The following is a 17,942-nucleotide window of genomic DNA, read 5'->3' as shown; positions in this document are numbered from 1 at the left end:
TCTACTACTTGGTATGGGTTATGGCCTGCTAACATGCTTAGGTCTACACTAAAATGCAGAAATGACTATGTACTGGTAAAATCAATATAACATACTGCGAATTTGTGTTTCTCCACAAATGCTTAACAAGGACCTGTAATATATTCTATTATATATATTAAACCCAAAATTTACTGTGAACCCAAAATATATGTTGAACAAGGACCTGAAATATGTTCTCTATATATTTTGCAAGCGCCGGTATCAATAAATTCGCAAAAAATAATATCGATAAAAGCGGATATACAATCTTTTGCGAACCGGTGTTATTTAAGGTGGACCTGCTGTTGAAAACCCCTTTTGAACGTTATACGAGTATTGCCAGAGAAATCAACGAATTAATGAAGCTCGTGTTTGAAAACTGCGGTGTTCAAAGAAATCGAGCTGTAGCAAGATCGTGTAGGATTTTTAACTCCAGTAGGACTTTCCTTTGGAAGTATTTAAAGTCATTAGTCTTATAATCAACTATAATGTTTTTTTTTATTAGTCAAATTTTTTATTAAAAGGTCGGTTGCGTAGAATAATATCTTAAAACAAATATTTTTAATAAATTCTCAAAATAACTTTTAAACTAAATATTTTGAAAACATTATAAGTATAAATTATTCTTATGTAAACATATATACTATAATTTTGATCAATTATTTTTTAACTGAAGCATGAAAAAAAAAAATAATTAAAAGCCTCATTTATGATCTGATAAAATATTTTAGAATCATTCTAAATCTATAACATCAATATCTCTTTCCATTTTGTTATACTACCATAAAAGTAGTTAAATCAGTGCACTAATAATTTTAAATAATTTCCAAAATAATATAATTCAAAATAGTTGTTTGTAATTGAATTGAATCATCAGAAACATTTTCAAAGATTTGGATATCTACATGATTTAGTAAGAAGAACTGGAAAACATTCGTCTTGGTTTGTACTTAAAACACTTTTAGAAACATTTGAAAATGCATCTGTTTCTATTTTAAATGTTTCATCTGAAATCTGATTACTTATTATTCTTCCTTCACTCGGCATACTATCGCGAATATATTCAAACTCTTCATGTTCTTCTTTAATTTTTGTAATGGATGTTTCATCTGAAGTGAAATCAGTTATTGCTTCTGTACTTCGTGTTTCCTCATCGACACCATCATCATCAAACTCTTCATATTCTGTTTTAACTATTGTTACAGATTTTTCATCTGTAATCTGATCATTTATTGTTTCAGTACTTGGCGTATTCTCATAAACAATTTCAAATATTTCATTTTTTCTACTAATCGTAATGTTAGATGTTTCATTTAAAGTCTGATTGTTTATGTGTTGTTTAATATTTCCGTTCTCTAACATTTTGATTGCTTCCGACATTCGTCGCAGTGAATCCATATTTTTTTGCATTATTTGTTGATAAGCTGTATCCATTTTTTGTTGCCATTCCATTTGCACCTTCGCAATATCATTCAATTTTTTTAACTCTTGCAATAAATTGTCTTGTTGTGGTAAACCAGTTGGGAGAGGTGAGTGGTACTTATTTGACTTTAAAGACAAGTTCCTCTGGGGTGCAGACTCGGTCTCTTCTATAACCATAATGTTGTTGTCGTCATCTAATTTAATTTTCTTATTTTTTGTACTGGAGCAATCTGAGTCAGTTGAAAGCGAAAGTGGATCTACAAGTGTTGATGGTGATGGTGCAGTCAATAATTCATTTGATGGGGACAGTAATATGCAGTTACTAGATGAAGACATTTGGTCTACAAAATTTGAAAAACAATTAATACTTTTAAAACTTGAACTTTATTTTATAAAACTAACCTGTAATGCTATCGCACACTAATGAATTTGTGTTATGTAACGGTAAATTGCGCAATATATCTCCTATTAAATCGAAATATTTCCATTCTGAGGATGAAACTCCAGACAGTTTAATGTTTTGTTGTTCTTTTCTGTTAAAATAATAATAACTGATTATAGAATAGGTGAATGTAGTTCACTAATAGTACTTCTACGCTATGTAATACAAATACTAAATATATGGGTGATCAATAAAAGTAATTATGCAGCATAGTTAAGCATAAGACTGGACATCCATCTGAGCTACGCAATCTGAGCTATATATGTATATACATATATAGTATAGTAATATATATAGTTTTTATGATATTCGGTTTTTGTACCCAATACAAAATTTGTATAAAATAAAGTTAATACTTATATAATAATATAATTTTTAAATAATATAATTTTAAACAAACATAGATCATGTTTTATAAAATAATTTCAGGTATTATATTTTTGGTACGAGCGAATTTAAGTGCTTGTTGGGTTCATACATGCTTAAAATTTCGTGAATTTAGTATCTGATGTTTTTAGAAATGTCTTGACCTCTTCAACCAATCCTTTTAACATTATACTTTCTGTAAAATAATGTATTTTTCTAATTTACAAAGTTTGAAGCCAGCTATAGCTTAATAAGCTACAATTTAAATTGCATCGTAACCACATCGCTTTAATGTATGAACGAAAATCTGCAACAAGGATGTCGCATCGCCTGAATGAACAAACAGCATTATAATTGAGGTCAGACTGTCATATTTTGCAACTCGGTTTGTGTGTTAGTTTATTAGAGTGAGTAATGTTATCATTGTTTAATATCAATTCGATTGAAGTTTTTTAAAATATAGGTTCAAAGCTATATTTATAACTTTACCAAGTTTAACTATACTTAAGTACTGTTTACCTAAATCGTTTACTGAAATCGTGCAGTTTCTTCTGCACTTCATTGGTGGTTACCGCGAAACCAGGTGCAGCCAGCTCCTTCGCCATTTCGTTAAATACTTGTCCGTTTCGCTGTAGTTCCCGCAAATCTAGCACATGTTTTTTCCACAACTTCAGCAAATGTCTTTCCGTATTTTCTGTCCAAGCTGTTCGTTTCCTTCTCTGAAAAATAAAATAAGAAAAATTGTTTGTATATATCAAAGATAAATAAACAAATATCAAGAAACTCACTTGCTTTTTATTACTTTTCTCCATCTTAAATGAATATTCTATATATCATTAGTAATATATTATAATATATTAATGTGTAATCAATTATAATACAGAACCAATAATATATTTTTGCTTAAATTTAATTACATTTCAATTAACTAAAATGCATTACAAATAATTTGTGATTTTTTGTTAATAAATTCTTTGTTTACATTCGCTTCGCGATATGCCAAATTTCGTGGTACATTTTATGTTGGAATATCCCAAAGGGAAATTTTTTGCTTTTGACATATTTGTTGACGTACATTGACTTTGACATTTTTACTAACCGCGTCAATTTAAGTTTTTCAAATATACTAATATGCGTTAATCAATATTAATTTATGTCTTAGAAAAAGATGTGCGCAGAAATTATATATTGCATTGCAAATCATTTATAAAAATATGGATGGACGATAGCGCATATAGAAAATTTAAAATTCATAACATATTTAATTACAAGTCTTGCTATAAAATTTTATAAAATACAATGCGATTTGAGGCGCATTAATGTTTTCCAGTAACACATTCGGTAATATCATGTATCCACTGCAACTAAAACTACTAATTTGATTAAGATTTGGCTGTTTCCATTGCATGAGCTTCTTTATGCATGTGAAATAATTTTTAAGGCTTTTCTTTGTTTACATTTCTATTGTGAGCAAATGATATTTAGTTTTGTATGGTTAGCAAAATTAATTCAGCAAGAAAATTGCAAAAAATGCAAACTATTTATTATATAATGAATATATTAAACAATTTAATATATAATAATATGTAGTGAAATTGTACACAACATGCATAAATCAATAGTAAGTGCATACAACTTGCAATGTATTGGAAAAAATTAATAATTATTAAAAAAAATAAATAGCATTGCTTTCGTCTAAATTTTAATCAGAAATCAATTTTTTAATTTCTACTACAAATTTAATTTTTGAGACCAAAAAACTTTATATATTAGTACATACAAATAATTAAACATATAATTGATATATTAAATCATTTATATACACATATATTTTTTATATTTATAACATATTCAATTAATAAAAACAAAGATTTTATTAAATACTTCCTTCTTTGCGTGTTTGTTACAGCTCAACTTTGTTTACATTTTACATATAAAATATATGACAAATATTTTAAATTTTGGTGATTTCCCTTGTGGGAAATTTATTCTTAAGGGTTGTATTCGACATTTTTGGGTTGATTTATATATAATTACCATTATCGGTCTTAATGAGTAATACTGCTTGAGTGAGAACAGTGAAAACATGATATAATGTAGAATCAGTGCCAAGTAATATCAACAAAATACATTTAATCTTTTTGAGGCTTGTTTTTACTGCCTGAAACTGTGGCTATGCTTTTAGATTACCGACCTTGTTACTCGAAACCGTAAATACTAGTTTCGAGTATATGTATAAATTAATTGCGTTGTTAGATGTTTTTTTCAATTATATAAGTTCTGACGATTTCTAACAAATACTTCTACCTAGAGTACACCTCCTTCTTCCCATAATTTAGAACCATCTGTACAAATATCGATATCATGTAGTCTGAAGACATTATCGCATTCGAAGCTAAATCTAATTGAGAGTAGCTCCAAAAATTGTCGCTGAGTTATTCTGATGGCCGTAGTGATATAAAGCGTCAAGAGCTATTGAACATTACCAAAGGGTTAAAGTATGTTTTCTTTTTTTTATAACAGTACACTACTCCAGAATACAATAATGTATATAATAATGTATAATCGCTTTGTAACACCAGTAAATAAAAGTGGCAGGAGAACACATATGTTTCCCAAAGATGCTTATGAATTTGCTTGAAGCAGTAATTGACTTTTTCACATATTCCCCTAAATTAATCTTCTATAATAATTTACATTTTTCCTATTTATTTAGTATGATTTTTTAAATATCATTCATTACCGTTTAGATTAGACAATGCTTAAGACCGGATTTTGCTTTTTTTTTTTTTTGTAAAGTGAGCCATTTCCATTTTTTAAACGTGTTCGTTACCCAACCGTATTAGGGATTCAAACTGCCGCTTATTAGAGAAATGATAAACATCTGCTCTCAATTACTACAGTAATATTATCGGTTAAAAATATTTGGTACTTTCTGAGATATTTACATTCCGGAAACTGTCAACTTTTTATAATAAGTATAAAAAAGAAAAATACTAAGCAGTTATAAATAATTATATGATTCCGAAATTAATTATTAAAGTACTTTTTAAAAATTAAAAGTAAATGGAATAATGGAGCTATGTTAAATTATTCTTATTCTTATGTTAAATTATTATTATTCTTTCTGCAATTATAGAATTCATTAATTTATTTGCTAAGTTAGTGACTATGATACAAAACAAAACAGTATGTACAATATATTTCATAAAATAAATTAACTTAATTTTTACTCTTATACTTAAGTTCGAGCTCCTTCATTGCAATTCTTTCTTTCATTTCCAACTCCAAAATTTTCAAATGTTCTTGACTGCTTAGCTCTGTTTTCTTCAACTCTAATTTATTCTCTTGTATTGCAATCTGTCTTTCTAGCAATTGCATTATTTTCTCTTTAAACATTGTGTCAAATTGCATTTTTTCTTTTTTTAATTTTAATATTTCTGCTTGAGTTTGCGCCATTTCGGACATAGCTGTTCCAAAATAAGCTTCACTACAATTTGTAGTTGGTATATTATCAGGAATATCTTCAAATGGTTGAATTTCTGCATGACTTGACAAAGTTTGAGACCCAGAAAAACTTCTGTCATGGCTTGTCATATTAACATCAACATTTTCGATTTCTTCTTTTTCCGTTTTGACCATAGCAATACATGGTTCATCACAAGTCTGGTCACTTAACGTTCCCAAGTTAACAATAGTAGTTTGAAAGCTGTCTAAATTCGAAGATGTACTAAAAATGTTTGAACCAAAAATTTCTTCAAAATCATAATAAAATCGACACATGTTATGTGTGGTAGCTAAAATACAAAAATTGTGTTCTTACTTTGAAATTAAATAAAATGGTAAAGTGTAAAAATAATCACACATAAGTGCGATATATTAGGCCTGTTCCACGAGCTACTCGTAGTAACTTTGAGTAACAACTGCGTTCAACCGGCAAATTTTCGAGTATATGAGAGCATCTGAGAGAGCGTAACATCCCTGTCGAAATTTGAAAATGTTACACAGACTTTACTCGTACATTTTATTTCAAGTAAAAATTGTGTTGATGAGTGAATCAACTGTTTTCGTTTGATTTTAAATTTTTGTATTGTTTATTTGCGCGGCACTGGTGTTCTCACCAGATTTTACACAAAGGTGTTCCATGAAAATCTGTGTAAAGCGCGAAACTTGGCATTTTATTTGTGTTACGCTCTCAGTTTGTAATTTACTTGTGTTTTACTACGAGTAGTTCGTGGAACAGACCTATTATATGTTGGCTTGATAATACAAATATATACAGTGGCGTATTTAACCTAAAGCTATGGATTTCATGGCGCGCCTGCTGATAGTTGGGAAGGCTTTAATACTTACACTACGTACTTACACTAAGGGAAAATTATCTTATATTAAATCATCACTTTCTTGCTTTAAATTATAATTATAAATTTAATGTGAAGAAATAGTTTTGTGATAAAAATAAGTTGTATTTTATAGTTACAAATGGAAAAAAAATTACTTATATCAGGTTAAAACAATTTTCTTTTATAAAATATGCAAATTCTTTGGACTTGAATATATATTTTTAGGATTAAGAATTTATAATAAAATTAGTTTTAAAATTAACAAAATATAGGTATAACTTTAATGTGGGTTCCAGTATATTCTTGATTTAAAGGTCGTTTGTTTTCCGTACTCAAAAAATGAAAAATACAGATAATTTTAAGTTCCCGAATAAGTGAAAAATATAAATTTTTATAAATATAAATTAATATATATATTTTTTCATAATATTTTTCGGCAACACTTATTCATTTTATATAACATAGTTCTCTTCTGACTAAATACATGATTAAATACTGACTAAATATTACACAGTTTAAAAGCATTTCGAGTATGTTAAAGAAATGTTCTTAAAGATGGTGTGAGGTTTTGGATTATTTCTACGGCCACACAATGATTTTGTCTCTTCGGCATATCTGTTTTTGGAAAATCAAAACTCATCGAAGGAATACGAGAATTTGTTGATCTTGCCGGTCCATATAAATGCCAACAGGTGGGTTAACAAATCTTGTTTATTTCTAAATTTACCAACTAATTTGTGCATCGTAAAAGTTTAAATAATTAATTATATTATTTTAAGTTATTAAAATTACTTTTATATTATTAATTTATTATTATTAATTAATAGTTTTATTATAAATTACTATTAATTTTTATAACTATTATTATTAAACTATTAATTAATCATTTCAATCATTTAACTAGGATTAGTTAATAACTAGTATTAATTAATAATTATCTTTATTAACTTATTTTAGCTTCCTTTTTGTTAATTTTTTAGGACGGAAAATTTTGATTATCTAAGGCGCCAAATTTTAAAATACGCTACTGAATATATGGTGTATTGTTACAATAGTGTGTATAGTATATTTTGGCAAAAAATTATTCTTGAGTTTGAAAACTTACTTTCCACAGTTTCATCATCTGCCATAACTTTCCCAACCGTATTTATCCATTCTCTAGTTTTACTATAAGTTGTTCGCATATTGCGCACTTTCGAGCGAACAATTTTCCAATCTGCAATCACCGCGCTACTTTGAAGAAAACGTTTATAAAATACTTGTGCAGTTGGCTTCTAAAAATTAAAATTATTTGTCTTCACTTATCACTAAATTAATTTGAAATATTGCAGTAAACCTCAAAGTCAACATTTTCTTTTAGAAAATTTATAAGCGCTGCTTCCTCCGCAGGCATCCATTTTTTTATTGGGTTTTTTCTTTCCCGCGTAGCTTTGAACTTAACAATATAAAGAAATATATAACAATTACATTATTTGTTACATTATTTGTTATTTCTTACTATTTCCTTACCCTTTGCTTTTGCGAACTTGTTTTTTTATGATTCCACATTATAATAAATGTTAAGAAATCAAAAAATTATAATGAACAGCTGATTGATTTACAACATACGACATATGAAAATCATGAGCTACAGAGTTGTATTCGTCGTATTATATTATTAGCAGTAAAATTTTTAAAACTGTAGCATATTGTATCAAAATATATTTAATCAAATTTATACCTTGAAATAAAAGAGATATCGAAGGCTTGAAAAAATATTGAAAGTACTCATAGCGACATTTAGTTATTGGGCAATACCTTAATACGGAGTTATTTTACATTAGTAACTTACTCTAAAATTCAGTAAACTTAATATAAGAACAGAAAATCGTACAATATTTAAGGTACAATAGGGCAATTCTCAACATCTTAATAATGATATCATAAATATACGACCGTCATAATATTATGACTTATTAGAGTACATAATGCCATTTGTTGATACTCGTATCTTGCATTTTAAAACGTGGCGATTATAAAAATATCACGAAGTATGTACTCAATTTTTTAATTCGCAGAGATCTGCTGGTGTAGTTTCGGGTAGAGTGGTGGACGACGCCTGGTTGTCTGGCTCTAAAATGTTATCACATAAAATAAGTTTCTTGCGACGATATAATATTATAATAATATTACATTTTAAGGAAAAAAAATTTAAATTAGAAAAGGCTTAAGTATGTTGTTATCAAATTTTTTCAACAAATCTTTTCAACAATTTTTAAATATTTTAACATTAAAAATGCTTTTACATTCGATTTCTGAAGAATTTTTTGTAAAACTTTCTTTTTTACACTTTCAGTGCTGTTAGCTGATACTTTAACAATTGCTTATTTTAATGTATATATATAGTATTTCTAGTTCAAAGTTAAACAGCAAGAATTTCTACTATTTGCACCAGCTGCTCTAGATATAGCTGGCATCGCCACAATCGTTCAGTTCGGCTTAAAAGTGGTCCTATCAAAATGTTTTTCAGTAATTCCTTATTATATTTTTCCATTTTTATTTTATATTTTTCAATTTTTTTGAGCCATTGTCTAGCACTACAACTTTTTATTATGTTATTGACTTATATTTGAGCTAAGTATAGTTAAAAGATTTACTTTGAAATTAAATTCAATTTAGTTGGATATTGAAAATTATTTGTTTGTATTTGAAAATGTTTTTTTTTTCACAATTCTTTTCTGAATCGTTCTAACGAAGTAATGAATAAAATTTCTAAACGTCGGGGAAATTTATAGAGAAAATAACTATAAAAGACAAATTAATTTAAAATTAATAAATTAAATTTTAAAATACGAAAAATTAGATATTGATTTTGCAACTAATTCTTAAATTAAGTAGAGTAATTTTAAGACAAAAAGAGTTTCGTGCATTAAATTCAAATAAAATTACATTTTAAACCATTTTTATTGAATTATTATAATTATATTTAAAAATTAAATAAATCAATTTTCTTACCAACATGATATTTATTACATTATAATTTTGACATGATTTTTTATGGGCAATATCCTCATTATTCTTTTTATTTGGATTATTATTTCACATATATTTTATTAATTTGAAACTATTTATTAAAAAATTAAACTAAATATATATTTGTTTAGGAAAATGAATTATACAATTAAGTTTAGCCAAAATAAAAAGTATATAAAAAAATAGAAGCACTGTTAGTCAGCGCTAAAAAATGAATACAGAAAATAAGTGTACATTGTTAAAATTTTAATAAATTATTTATACTTGTTGATAAGGATTATGTCAATGTAAAACTTAATTTGTTAGTTTTTATTTTATAAAACAAAAATAAATTTTTTTGATGTAACCATTTTTAAAGAAATATTACATTATTTTACGTACACATAAATTTTATTAAAAATATAAATAAAGAAAAGTAAATAAAAAATAATTTCAAACTTATATTAAAGAACATTTTTAATATAATTATATTTTGTTTAAAATAATACTTTTCAAATAGAATATAATTTTAAAATTTAATTCACTGTTAATGTATACATATTAAAATGTTTAAAAAAAATTGTTACTAAAAATATTTTAAGAGAAATATTTAGTTTTGAAAGAGCTTCAAATGGCAATAGTGTTAGTAAAGGATTATGAAAAAAAAATCAAATATAAATTAGCTAATATATTTTATATTTTACGAGTTAATGTATTAATACTACTGAAGTTAATTTAAAATAATTGAAAAATGTCAATTTCGATTTTAAATTTTACTTATTTTGATATCTTGCCTTTGAATATATTCAATAGTTATTATCAGTATATATTGGAATATAATTTTCTAATGCGATATATGCCTTATCCCCTTATTTTCTTACAAACATTTTAAATTAATAAAATATATGTCACTATCGGGATATTTTTTTTATCGGGATATAATAATTCTATCACTTCACATTTATCTGAACAAAGAGTTTTATGATGACTACAGAATAAAGTTTCTAAATTTTTAACTGAAAAAATAAACCATTAAAAACAAAACAATTGCTTATTTGCTCATATATTAAATTAACTTCAGTGCTAACCCGTAACTTACATATAATTATAATAACATTTGGTTATAAATATATTGTATTATAAAATATTTAAAATATTCATTTAAATTGGTATTTATTATACCAATTAACTTATATAAAAGTAGAGAGCAAAATATTGTACAATTGAAAATAAATTCTTAATATAATACTATTTTAAATACAGATTTGAAGTGAATGTAAGACAAAAAATAAATTTGTATTTAATAAAAAAAATACAAATTTCTCAAAAAATAATTATTTACGAATAATTAAATACAAGAATTATTTCCAAGACCACTGATGAAGGGTATTTGGCAATACTCGAAACAGCTGTATGGTCAGCCAAAAATTCAATTAATTAAAATAATTTAAAAAAAAAAAAAAATAAATTTTTGTTGTTGTTTCACTTCTGTTCGAAAACCTCTTTATAAAAAAAAATATTAAATAATTGGCTTAGTTATGTATACACAAAGAAGAATTGAAAAAAGGTACAGAACAATGTATTAAAAACATATATTAAATTTAGAAGGTTTTAAAAAACCTGTGTCCTTTTCAGCTTTTTTAAAAATTATAAGATAATAAATCATATTAAAAAAATTTGTTAAACTTCGCCAGCTCTTCTGGACTGTTGTCTAAAATATAATTTTATTGTAATATTTAATATTTCTACGCTGTGAATAATTGTTGTCAGAGATCTTAATAGTACTAGAAGTATTTGCAATATTAACAAATTTTTAAAGATCCAAAGGAATTAATTAAATTAATTAATATATAATATACATTTAAAAAAAGATTTCACTGAATATTTAATTTAAACAGTTTAGCAAATTTACTTTAAATATTTGTTGTACTTTATTAAAATTTTAACTAAGAACGAAGAAGACTTCTCTTATTATAGCATATCGCTTTTATAGGTGGTTAAGGAAAGGGCGGGGGTTTGGACATATTTTCGTAATGATTTTTTTTAATAGTCCTTATGTATATATTATATATAGTTTATTATTGTTATAATTATGTATTTTTATAATTTGTTCTCTACTTAAGAGTTAATTTTTGTTCATTATTTTAAAAGCAATATTTAAATGAGTAAAATATATTAAATATAATATAGCTTTAAAAAAAAATTGCATTGCTTAGAAAAGAAGGACTTATAGACTAATATGTGTAAATTTAAAAAATAATAAAAACGATATATTTAATAATCTAATTAAAAAGTAGTATTTGGTAAAAAACACATACAAAATTATATATTATATATATTTTTAAATAAAAATCTTTCTTTTTAATAACTACATATATAAAACAAGTAATCTCAAGTGCGACCTGTAATTGTGTCAAAGTAGTAACAAAGCCAAAAAAAAACGAAAAATAATAATAAATAAAAATAATTAATAATCTATGTATACGCTTTGCTGTAAAGTTAAATAAGCTGCTATAGTAAATATAATATTATGAAGTTTATAGTAAATGTTGAATAACTAAACAACAATTAGCTTTATATTAAAAAGTAGGTAGACATATAAACGAAAAATATTCGTTATTAAATGAGATGTTAATATTGTTAATGGCGACTAGATGCTTAAGAATATACATATTAATTTGTTCGTTTAAATATAAATTTTTTAAGATATATTTTGTATATACGCGTATATATACAATTTTTAGCTTATTTGTTAATTTTGCTTTGTAGAAATTTTAAATCTAAACTTGTTTAAAAACCATTATATTGCTAAACTCCTAATGAATTTGATTTGTTTCAACATATTTTGTAACTTTTTAAAAATGTATAAATTCAAAATTAAAAAAAAATAATTTAAATTTTTTTTTTTTCGTTAAAATTATGCATGAAATTGAAAATAGCTTTTGGTTAGATACACTAACTAATAAACTGTTAATATTAAACCGTTGTACCGTATGCATTGAACACAGCACGTGAACTATCCGTATCTAAAGATATATCTTCGGGACTGGCTAGATCCACTCGCACATTGGAATTAGTGCGCCGACGAGCAGTTTGCGCAGCTCCCCAGTTACTAAGTGTCCAATGGAAGCCAGACGACGGTTGCATTGGCTCATCAGCTACTTTGACTTGAGTGCAGACCTAAAGAAAGAAAAAAAATTAGTTATATATAATACAAAACATAAAAATATAAAAAAAATAAATAAGAATATAGAAAAAAGGTTTTTTTTTTAAATATGTTATATATTCTTTATTGCGTATAATAATTGTATCTATTTATATATATACCTTGTAGGAGAGCTTATAACAAAATAACTTCGGATTACCGTGATGTCCGGATTATCAAAAATATACTATATGTTTCTAGTATAATAGAAAGATGGTATTATCTAACTAGCACATACAATAGATTCCTTATAATATAATTGATATTATAAATGCAGTCACTTCCCCACCCATGTAATCGTCTTGTATATCCTTTTTGTTATCTACTAACAAGTCCCAGCGGGTTACAACAACAACAACAACATAAATGTACTACTTTAATTTGAGTCTCAACTCATATTAGAATTGCTATTAAAATTACTGCAATCTATCATTGGCCTGAGGTCAGAAGCGCTACAGAGACTAATCCACGGAGATTTTTGAACATTAATTCAATGTTCATCTATATTATATACAATCTAAAATGGTCCTAAATATTTTATGGGGGTTTAAACTTCTTGTATATGCGCTAATGCTTGCTTTACTAGCTCAACAAGATGAGTTTGAGTAGTTAAAATGTCAGCTATGCTTTGAAGCAGATTAGAATTTTGGTCACATTCTTTGTGGCTGGGATTTTTTAATCTGAACCAAAAAGAGAACAGCAGTTCGAAAGTTTAAATTCGCATTTAATATTAAAAAACCGTCAATAATAGATATTATCACCGTCATTCAAATAACTAAAAATTTACTATTTGGTAAGACTCGGTCTTTACCAACAACAATGACAGTACTCCGCTCTGATAGGACCCAGTTAAACTGTTTATTTGAATTCACATTTCTATTGTTCTTCTTACCTCCCGATTCACACAGGGTAAAGTTTCAGTACCATTGCCAACTGCAGAACCAGAAGCTGAACCAGCAGAATCTCGTGTACTCCCAATGCTACTGCTTGAAGCTAATGAGTCGTTACTCGACTCTGTTATGGCGCCTCGGTAACGCGCCACAGATTGCACAGCCTTAAATAAAGTAGAAAATTATTAATTAAGTTATATATTGTACATAGAGAAATATGTAATTACTAACCATAAAATCACCGTTTTGACAATCCTCAATTGATTTTAATATCTCCCATACTAATTCCGAATCAAGTGGTATTGGATTCTCACTATCCCGATTATGTATAGCAATGGCGATATGCACTGGGTGCGGTACTGGCAATGGTATTAATAATTTTTCAGTTATACTTTTTTCATCTATTTTTTTCTTCCATGGACGCCATGGTTTTTGTGGTTCTGGTGTTTTTGTGTGCTGAGCACGATGGGCACGTACACGTGGTGTTGTTAGACCAACAGACATATCTCTAAAAAATTTAAAAAAACTAGAAAATAAAAATTAGATATATTATTCTTAATATACCTCTTCTCTGGCTTTCTAAAAGTCAGTGTTATTCTAGAACGTGGATTGAATGCTGTTACTTCTAAAAATGGTAAATGTACTTGCACGTTACCGCGAGGCGCATAAACATTACCCAATAAATCTAACCCTTTTGAACCTATAACTTCTGTAGCATTTTGTACCATCTCTGTGTAACGTGTAAGATCAAGCGAGGGATGTGGTTCTAATTTGAAATGCGTATCGTTTTCAGTCAAAGGCGTTAAAAAATCTAAGCTAAAAACTTCGGTATATATAAGACCAGCCAAACCAGGCCAATCATTTACACTAAGACCCTAAAGAAAGAATTTTTATTGTTTTAACGTCATTTGTTTTCAAAATCAATTCAAATACAAACCTTATTATCCCAAAAATCTTCTTCATTAATAGATAATCTAGCAATCACGTGTGACGGATAACATTTTTCTAATATATGGGCGGCTAGTTGTATTGCAATCTTGAAAGTAATTTTTTAATCATAAGAATAAGAATTTATATGAAAGATGTTGCAAAAATATTGTATTTACTTTTAACTCCTTGGTGTTTAGTTTAATGCGTGTTTTTACTTGTGTCGTCAGAGAAGTCTGCAGTTCGCGCCTACGTTTCTCTAATTTTTCATGTAGTGTACTCATTAAATCATGCGCTTCACGATCCAATGCCATATAGGGTCCAGCTTTAGATAACTGTGCTGAAAATGGACCAAAGCAAGCCTCTACAAATTGACTAAAATCCTTTTGAGGTTGTAGTATAATACGTTCCATGGCATGCTGATAAGCTTGTAACTCATCCAATTCCATTTTTGCCTCAAAGGCAGCTAAGGCTTGTTCTGGTCTAATAATAAAATAATAATCAAGTGCTAACCCTGGACCCGCTATGCGTTTGACAGCAATACTATCCGAAGCTGGTATACGACCACATTTTTTGATAAATAAATGAAAAGTTAGAGAGTCCCAAAGCAATCGTAAGGAATAACGCGCAACTCCAACTACAAGATAATTTTTTAATTTTTAATAAAAATAAATTATTAATTGATTTTGAAATACAAACCAATTAAAATTAGACCTGAAGCTAATGACCAGAATATGGTAGCAACTAATACTGCGGCTATTGGTTGTAGTAGACCTTGTATTATCATGTTCCATATAACAGCCTCTAAGAGTATACAATATCGATTTCGCGAATTATCCGGACAATCTAGGTCATAAACCAAAATCATATATATATGCAATAGAAGAGTAAATATAGGTATCCAAAGCGGTGCCGTCAAAGCCAATGAAATACTCAGTGAACTGGTTGCCAAACATATAAGTGGAAATGCAAAAAGAATAATTATCGTGCCAAGAAAACCCTTTACAAAATAGTTCCAAGCACGATTTAAATTGCGCGTTAAACCTTTGCCAATAAAGCCTGCAATTAAATTTATAATTATTAAATAATTTAATTATAAATTCAGTTTTTTGTTAATTAGGGACTAACCAGTATCCGGTTCCGTTTCGAAATGTGTACGTGACTTCGATATGTGCCGCCATAGTTCTATTAGACGTGAGGCCATTGTCTGCGTTATGCTAGTTTTTCTAGGAAATAATGTGCCGTTAATTTGTGATAATTCCAAATCAGGCATAAATGGCTTTATACAAAAGAGTGCACGTAAACCCAAAGGGCTACACCAGGGCACAAGTATGCCGAGCAAAAACATCATATTCCATGTCCAACACCAAGTTCGCTGCATCAGATTCAACAAACGCCAAAATGGCCAACGTGTGCTTGTGGTGCGTATAATTTCTTTTTCGACTAAAAATACCGGTTGACTGGGATCTGAACGTGGTGTTACAATTGACGTAGCCTGTTGACTGATTACCGTAGGTATTACATCGGATTGCCCTTGAAAATTACGTCGTATTATCCACGAATTAGGTGACCATATACGACATGCCCATTGAAAACTTCGTGTTGGTGCTTTGGCATTTTGTAGTTCCTTTAATAGTACAGGTTCACGTTCTTTCATAAAAGCTAAATCACGACTAAGAAAATAGGCAGTTTGATGTAGGTTGTGTTTTGTGCACATTTTTAGAGATTCTTCGTGTGCCGACCAAGCTGATTTGTTCAATTTACTCTCCTCAGCAGCACGCAATTTTGAGCGCAACCAAGGAGCAACTCGTGAAAGTACAGAATGATCATTAGCTAAGCATTTCTGATGATCTTCACGTGAACGTTTAATATCCTTCTGCACTTTATCGACTGCTTTGTACATAATTACAACAGATTGTGCTTGCTGTACTAAAAGTTCGGGAATTCCAGTGCCAAGATCTTCTAGTTTCGGATGTGATAATATTGATGAATATACCCGTTGTAGATATTCTTTCATAACAGCTTCATTAACTTCCTGTAAATAAAAAAAAGGTTAACGTAATACTATAAATAAAAAAATATATTAGTTTGAAATTAATAATGAAAAAAATTAGTTTGAAAATATTTTAAATTATATCCATAAGACCTTACAAATACAGACATATTATTAAACTGTATTTAGATGCAAACGTTGTCATGTGGGTGTATATAGATAAAGAGATTATATATCAAATGTATATAGAGGCAAATGAAAGGACACAATATCATAAAGAGAATTTTTGCAGTTTAAAGTTTAGTGATCAAATAGTATATGCAATTGCTATAGAAATAATCTAACATTAGTTGTGTCAGTACATACATTGTGACGAAAGGTTTTCGGAGGTTCTCATTTAAAATTCGCGCGCTGTATATTTTTCGATATTTTAAGTTTATGTAGTTTGGCAGCACTGTCCTTAATTACTATGCCAAAAATGAGCGCGATCTGTCAGACAGTTCGTTTACGGCGGCTGTTGAAACCAGTTCACCTCAGTAGTGCGTTGCGAAAAAAACAATGGAAAAAAATATTGATCAAAGAGTTTGCATCAAATTTTGTGTTTCGAACGAATTTTCGTGTGCAGAATCGTTGCGAATGCTACAAAAGGCTTATGGGGAATCAGTTTTATCGAAAACTCAAGTTTATGAGTGGTACAAAGCCTTTCAGGACTGTCGTACGACCGTCGAAGACATGCCGCGTTCTGGACGACCTTCGACCTCTACCACCGACGAAAACATTGAAAAGGCAAAGGAAATCGTGTTCAAAAATCCTCATGTGAGTGTTAGAGAGATAGCACGAGAGCTAGGCATCGGTCGTGAGATGGCTCGTTTGATTTTGGTGGACAATTTGTGTATGCGACGTGTCAACGCTCGGCTTTTTCCGATTCACCTCAATTTGTTCCAAAAACACCATCGTGGACAGGTCTCGTTAGACATGCTTGATCGTGCCAATTCCGATCCAACTTTCATGGAACGCATCATAACGGGTGACGAGACATGGGTCTACGAGTACGACATGCAAACAAGCCAACAATCATCGGAATGGAGAGGAAAAGACGAGCCGAAACCGAAAAAACCACGCCAAAGTCGCTCGAAAATCAAGGCAATGCTGATTGTTTTCTTCGATATTCGTGGTGTGGTGCATCATGAATTCGTCCCTGAAGGACAAACAGTCAATAAAGACTATTAATTTGACTGTTTTTAAGACGTTTGCGTGCACATATTCCGCCGTAAACGGCTCAATTGTGAAGGATAATCAGGATTTTCATGACGATAATGCTCGCCTCGCACCGAGCCCAACA

At 28.5% G+C, this 17,942-nt stretch overlaps 4 protein-coding genes across 4 annotated transcripts in view; 1 reads left to right on the top strand and 3 right to left on the bottom strand.

Moving 5' to 3' along the window:
* The window catches only part of LOC119675015 (DNA cross-link repair 1A protein-like), a 367,032-nt gene that overhangs the window by 27,520 nt on the left and 321,570 nt on the right, over nt 1-17,942 (top strand). The gene's annotated exons all lie outside the window — the stretch shown is intronic.
* Nucleotides 709-3,124, bottom strand: LOC119675020. Its single transcript, XM_038086191.1, has 4 exons — nt 3,040-3,124; nt 2,771-2,970; nt 1,846-1,976; nt 709-1,784 (listed from the first exon to the last, which is right to left on the bottom strand). The coding sequence occupies exons 1-4, from the start codon at nt 3,061-3,063 to the stop codon at nt 907-909; spliced, it is 1,233 nt and encodes a 410-aa protein (XP_037942119.1). The 5' UTR covers nt 3,064-3,124; the 3' UTR covers nt 709-906.
* LOC119675024 lies at nt 5,433-8,189 on the bottom strand. Its single transcript, XM_038086197.1, has 4 exons — nt 8,104-8,189; nt 7,931-8,029; nt 7,700-7,868; nt 5,433-6,048 (listed from the first exon to the last, which is right to left on the bottom strand). The coding sequence occupies exons 1-4, from the start codon at nt 8,140-8,142 to the stop codon at nt 5,474-5,476; spliced, it is 882 nt and encodes a 293-aa protein (XP_037942125.1). The 5' UTR covers nt 8,143-8,189; the 3' UTR covers nt 5,433-5,473.
* On the bottom strand, nt 12,357-16,770 carry LOC119675731. The gene is made up of 9 exons (XM_038086936.1): nt 16,759-16,770; nt 15,736-16,642; nt 15,307-15,666; nt 14,787-15,244; nt 14,618-14,716; nt 14,245-14,555; nt 13,912-14,188; nt 13,683-13,844; nt 12,357-12,765 (listed from the first exon to the last, which is right to left on the bottom strand). Exons 1-9 carry the CDS (start codon nt 16,768-16,770, stop codon nt 12,562-12,564), a joined length of 2,790 nt encoding a protein of 929 aa, XP_037942864.1. The 3' UTR covers nt 12,357-12,561.

This window comes from Teleopsis dalmanni, chromosome 2, assembly GCF_002237135.1.
Source record: "Teleopsis dalmanni isolate 2A chromosome 2, ASM223713v2, whole genome shotgun sequence".
Taxonomy (NCBI): Eukaryota; Metazoa; Arthropoda; class Insecta; order Diptera; family Diopsidae; genus Teleopsis; species Teleopsis dalmanni.
This window is presented reverse-complemented; position numbering and strand designations above follow the sequence as displayed.

What these genes read in the sequence shown, in the direction of transcription:
- LOC119675020 (XM_038086191.1), bottom strand. Translation starts at nt 3,063, where the DNA reads ATGGAGAAAAGTAATAAAAAGCAA. An exon ending in AGAAAAGTAATAAAAAGCAA is followed by an intron (nt 2,971 to 3,039) that starts GTGAGTTTCTTG and finishes TTTATTTTTCAG; the next exon opens with AGAAGGAAACGAACAGCTTG. An exon ending in GATTTCAGTAAACGATTTAG is followed by an intron (nt 1,977 to 2,770) that starts GTAAACAGTACT and finishes TTATTTTAACAG; the next exon opens with AAAAGAACAACAAAACATTA.
- LOC119675024 (XM_038086197.1), bottom strand. Translation starts at nt 8,142, where the DNA reads ATGTGGAATCATAAAAAAACAAGTTCGCAAAAGCAAAGG. An exon ending in CAAGTTCGCAAAAGCAAAGG is followed by an intron (nt 8,030 to 8,103) that starts GTAAGGAAATAG and finishes TATATTGTTAAG; the next exon opens with TTCAAAGCTACGCGGGAAAG. An exon ending in AAGAAAATGTTGACTTTGAG is followed by an intron (nt 7,869 to 7,930) that starts GTTTACTGCAAT and finishes TTTAATTTTTAG; the next exon opens with AAGCCAACTGCACAAGTATT.
- LOC119675731 (XM_038086936.1), bottom strand. An exon ending in GTCAAAACGGTGATTTTATG is followed by an intron (nt 13,845 to 13,911) that starts GTTAGTAATTAC and finishes ACTTTATTTAAG; the next exon opens with GCTGTGCAATCTGTGGCGCG. An exon ending in TACCCTGTGTGAATCGGGAG is followed by an intron (nt 12,766 to 13,682) that starts GTAAGAAGAACA and finishes TTCTTTCTTTAG; the next exon opens with GTCTGCACTCAAGTCAAAGT.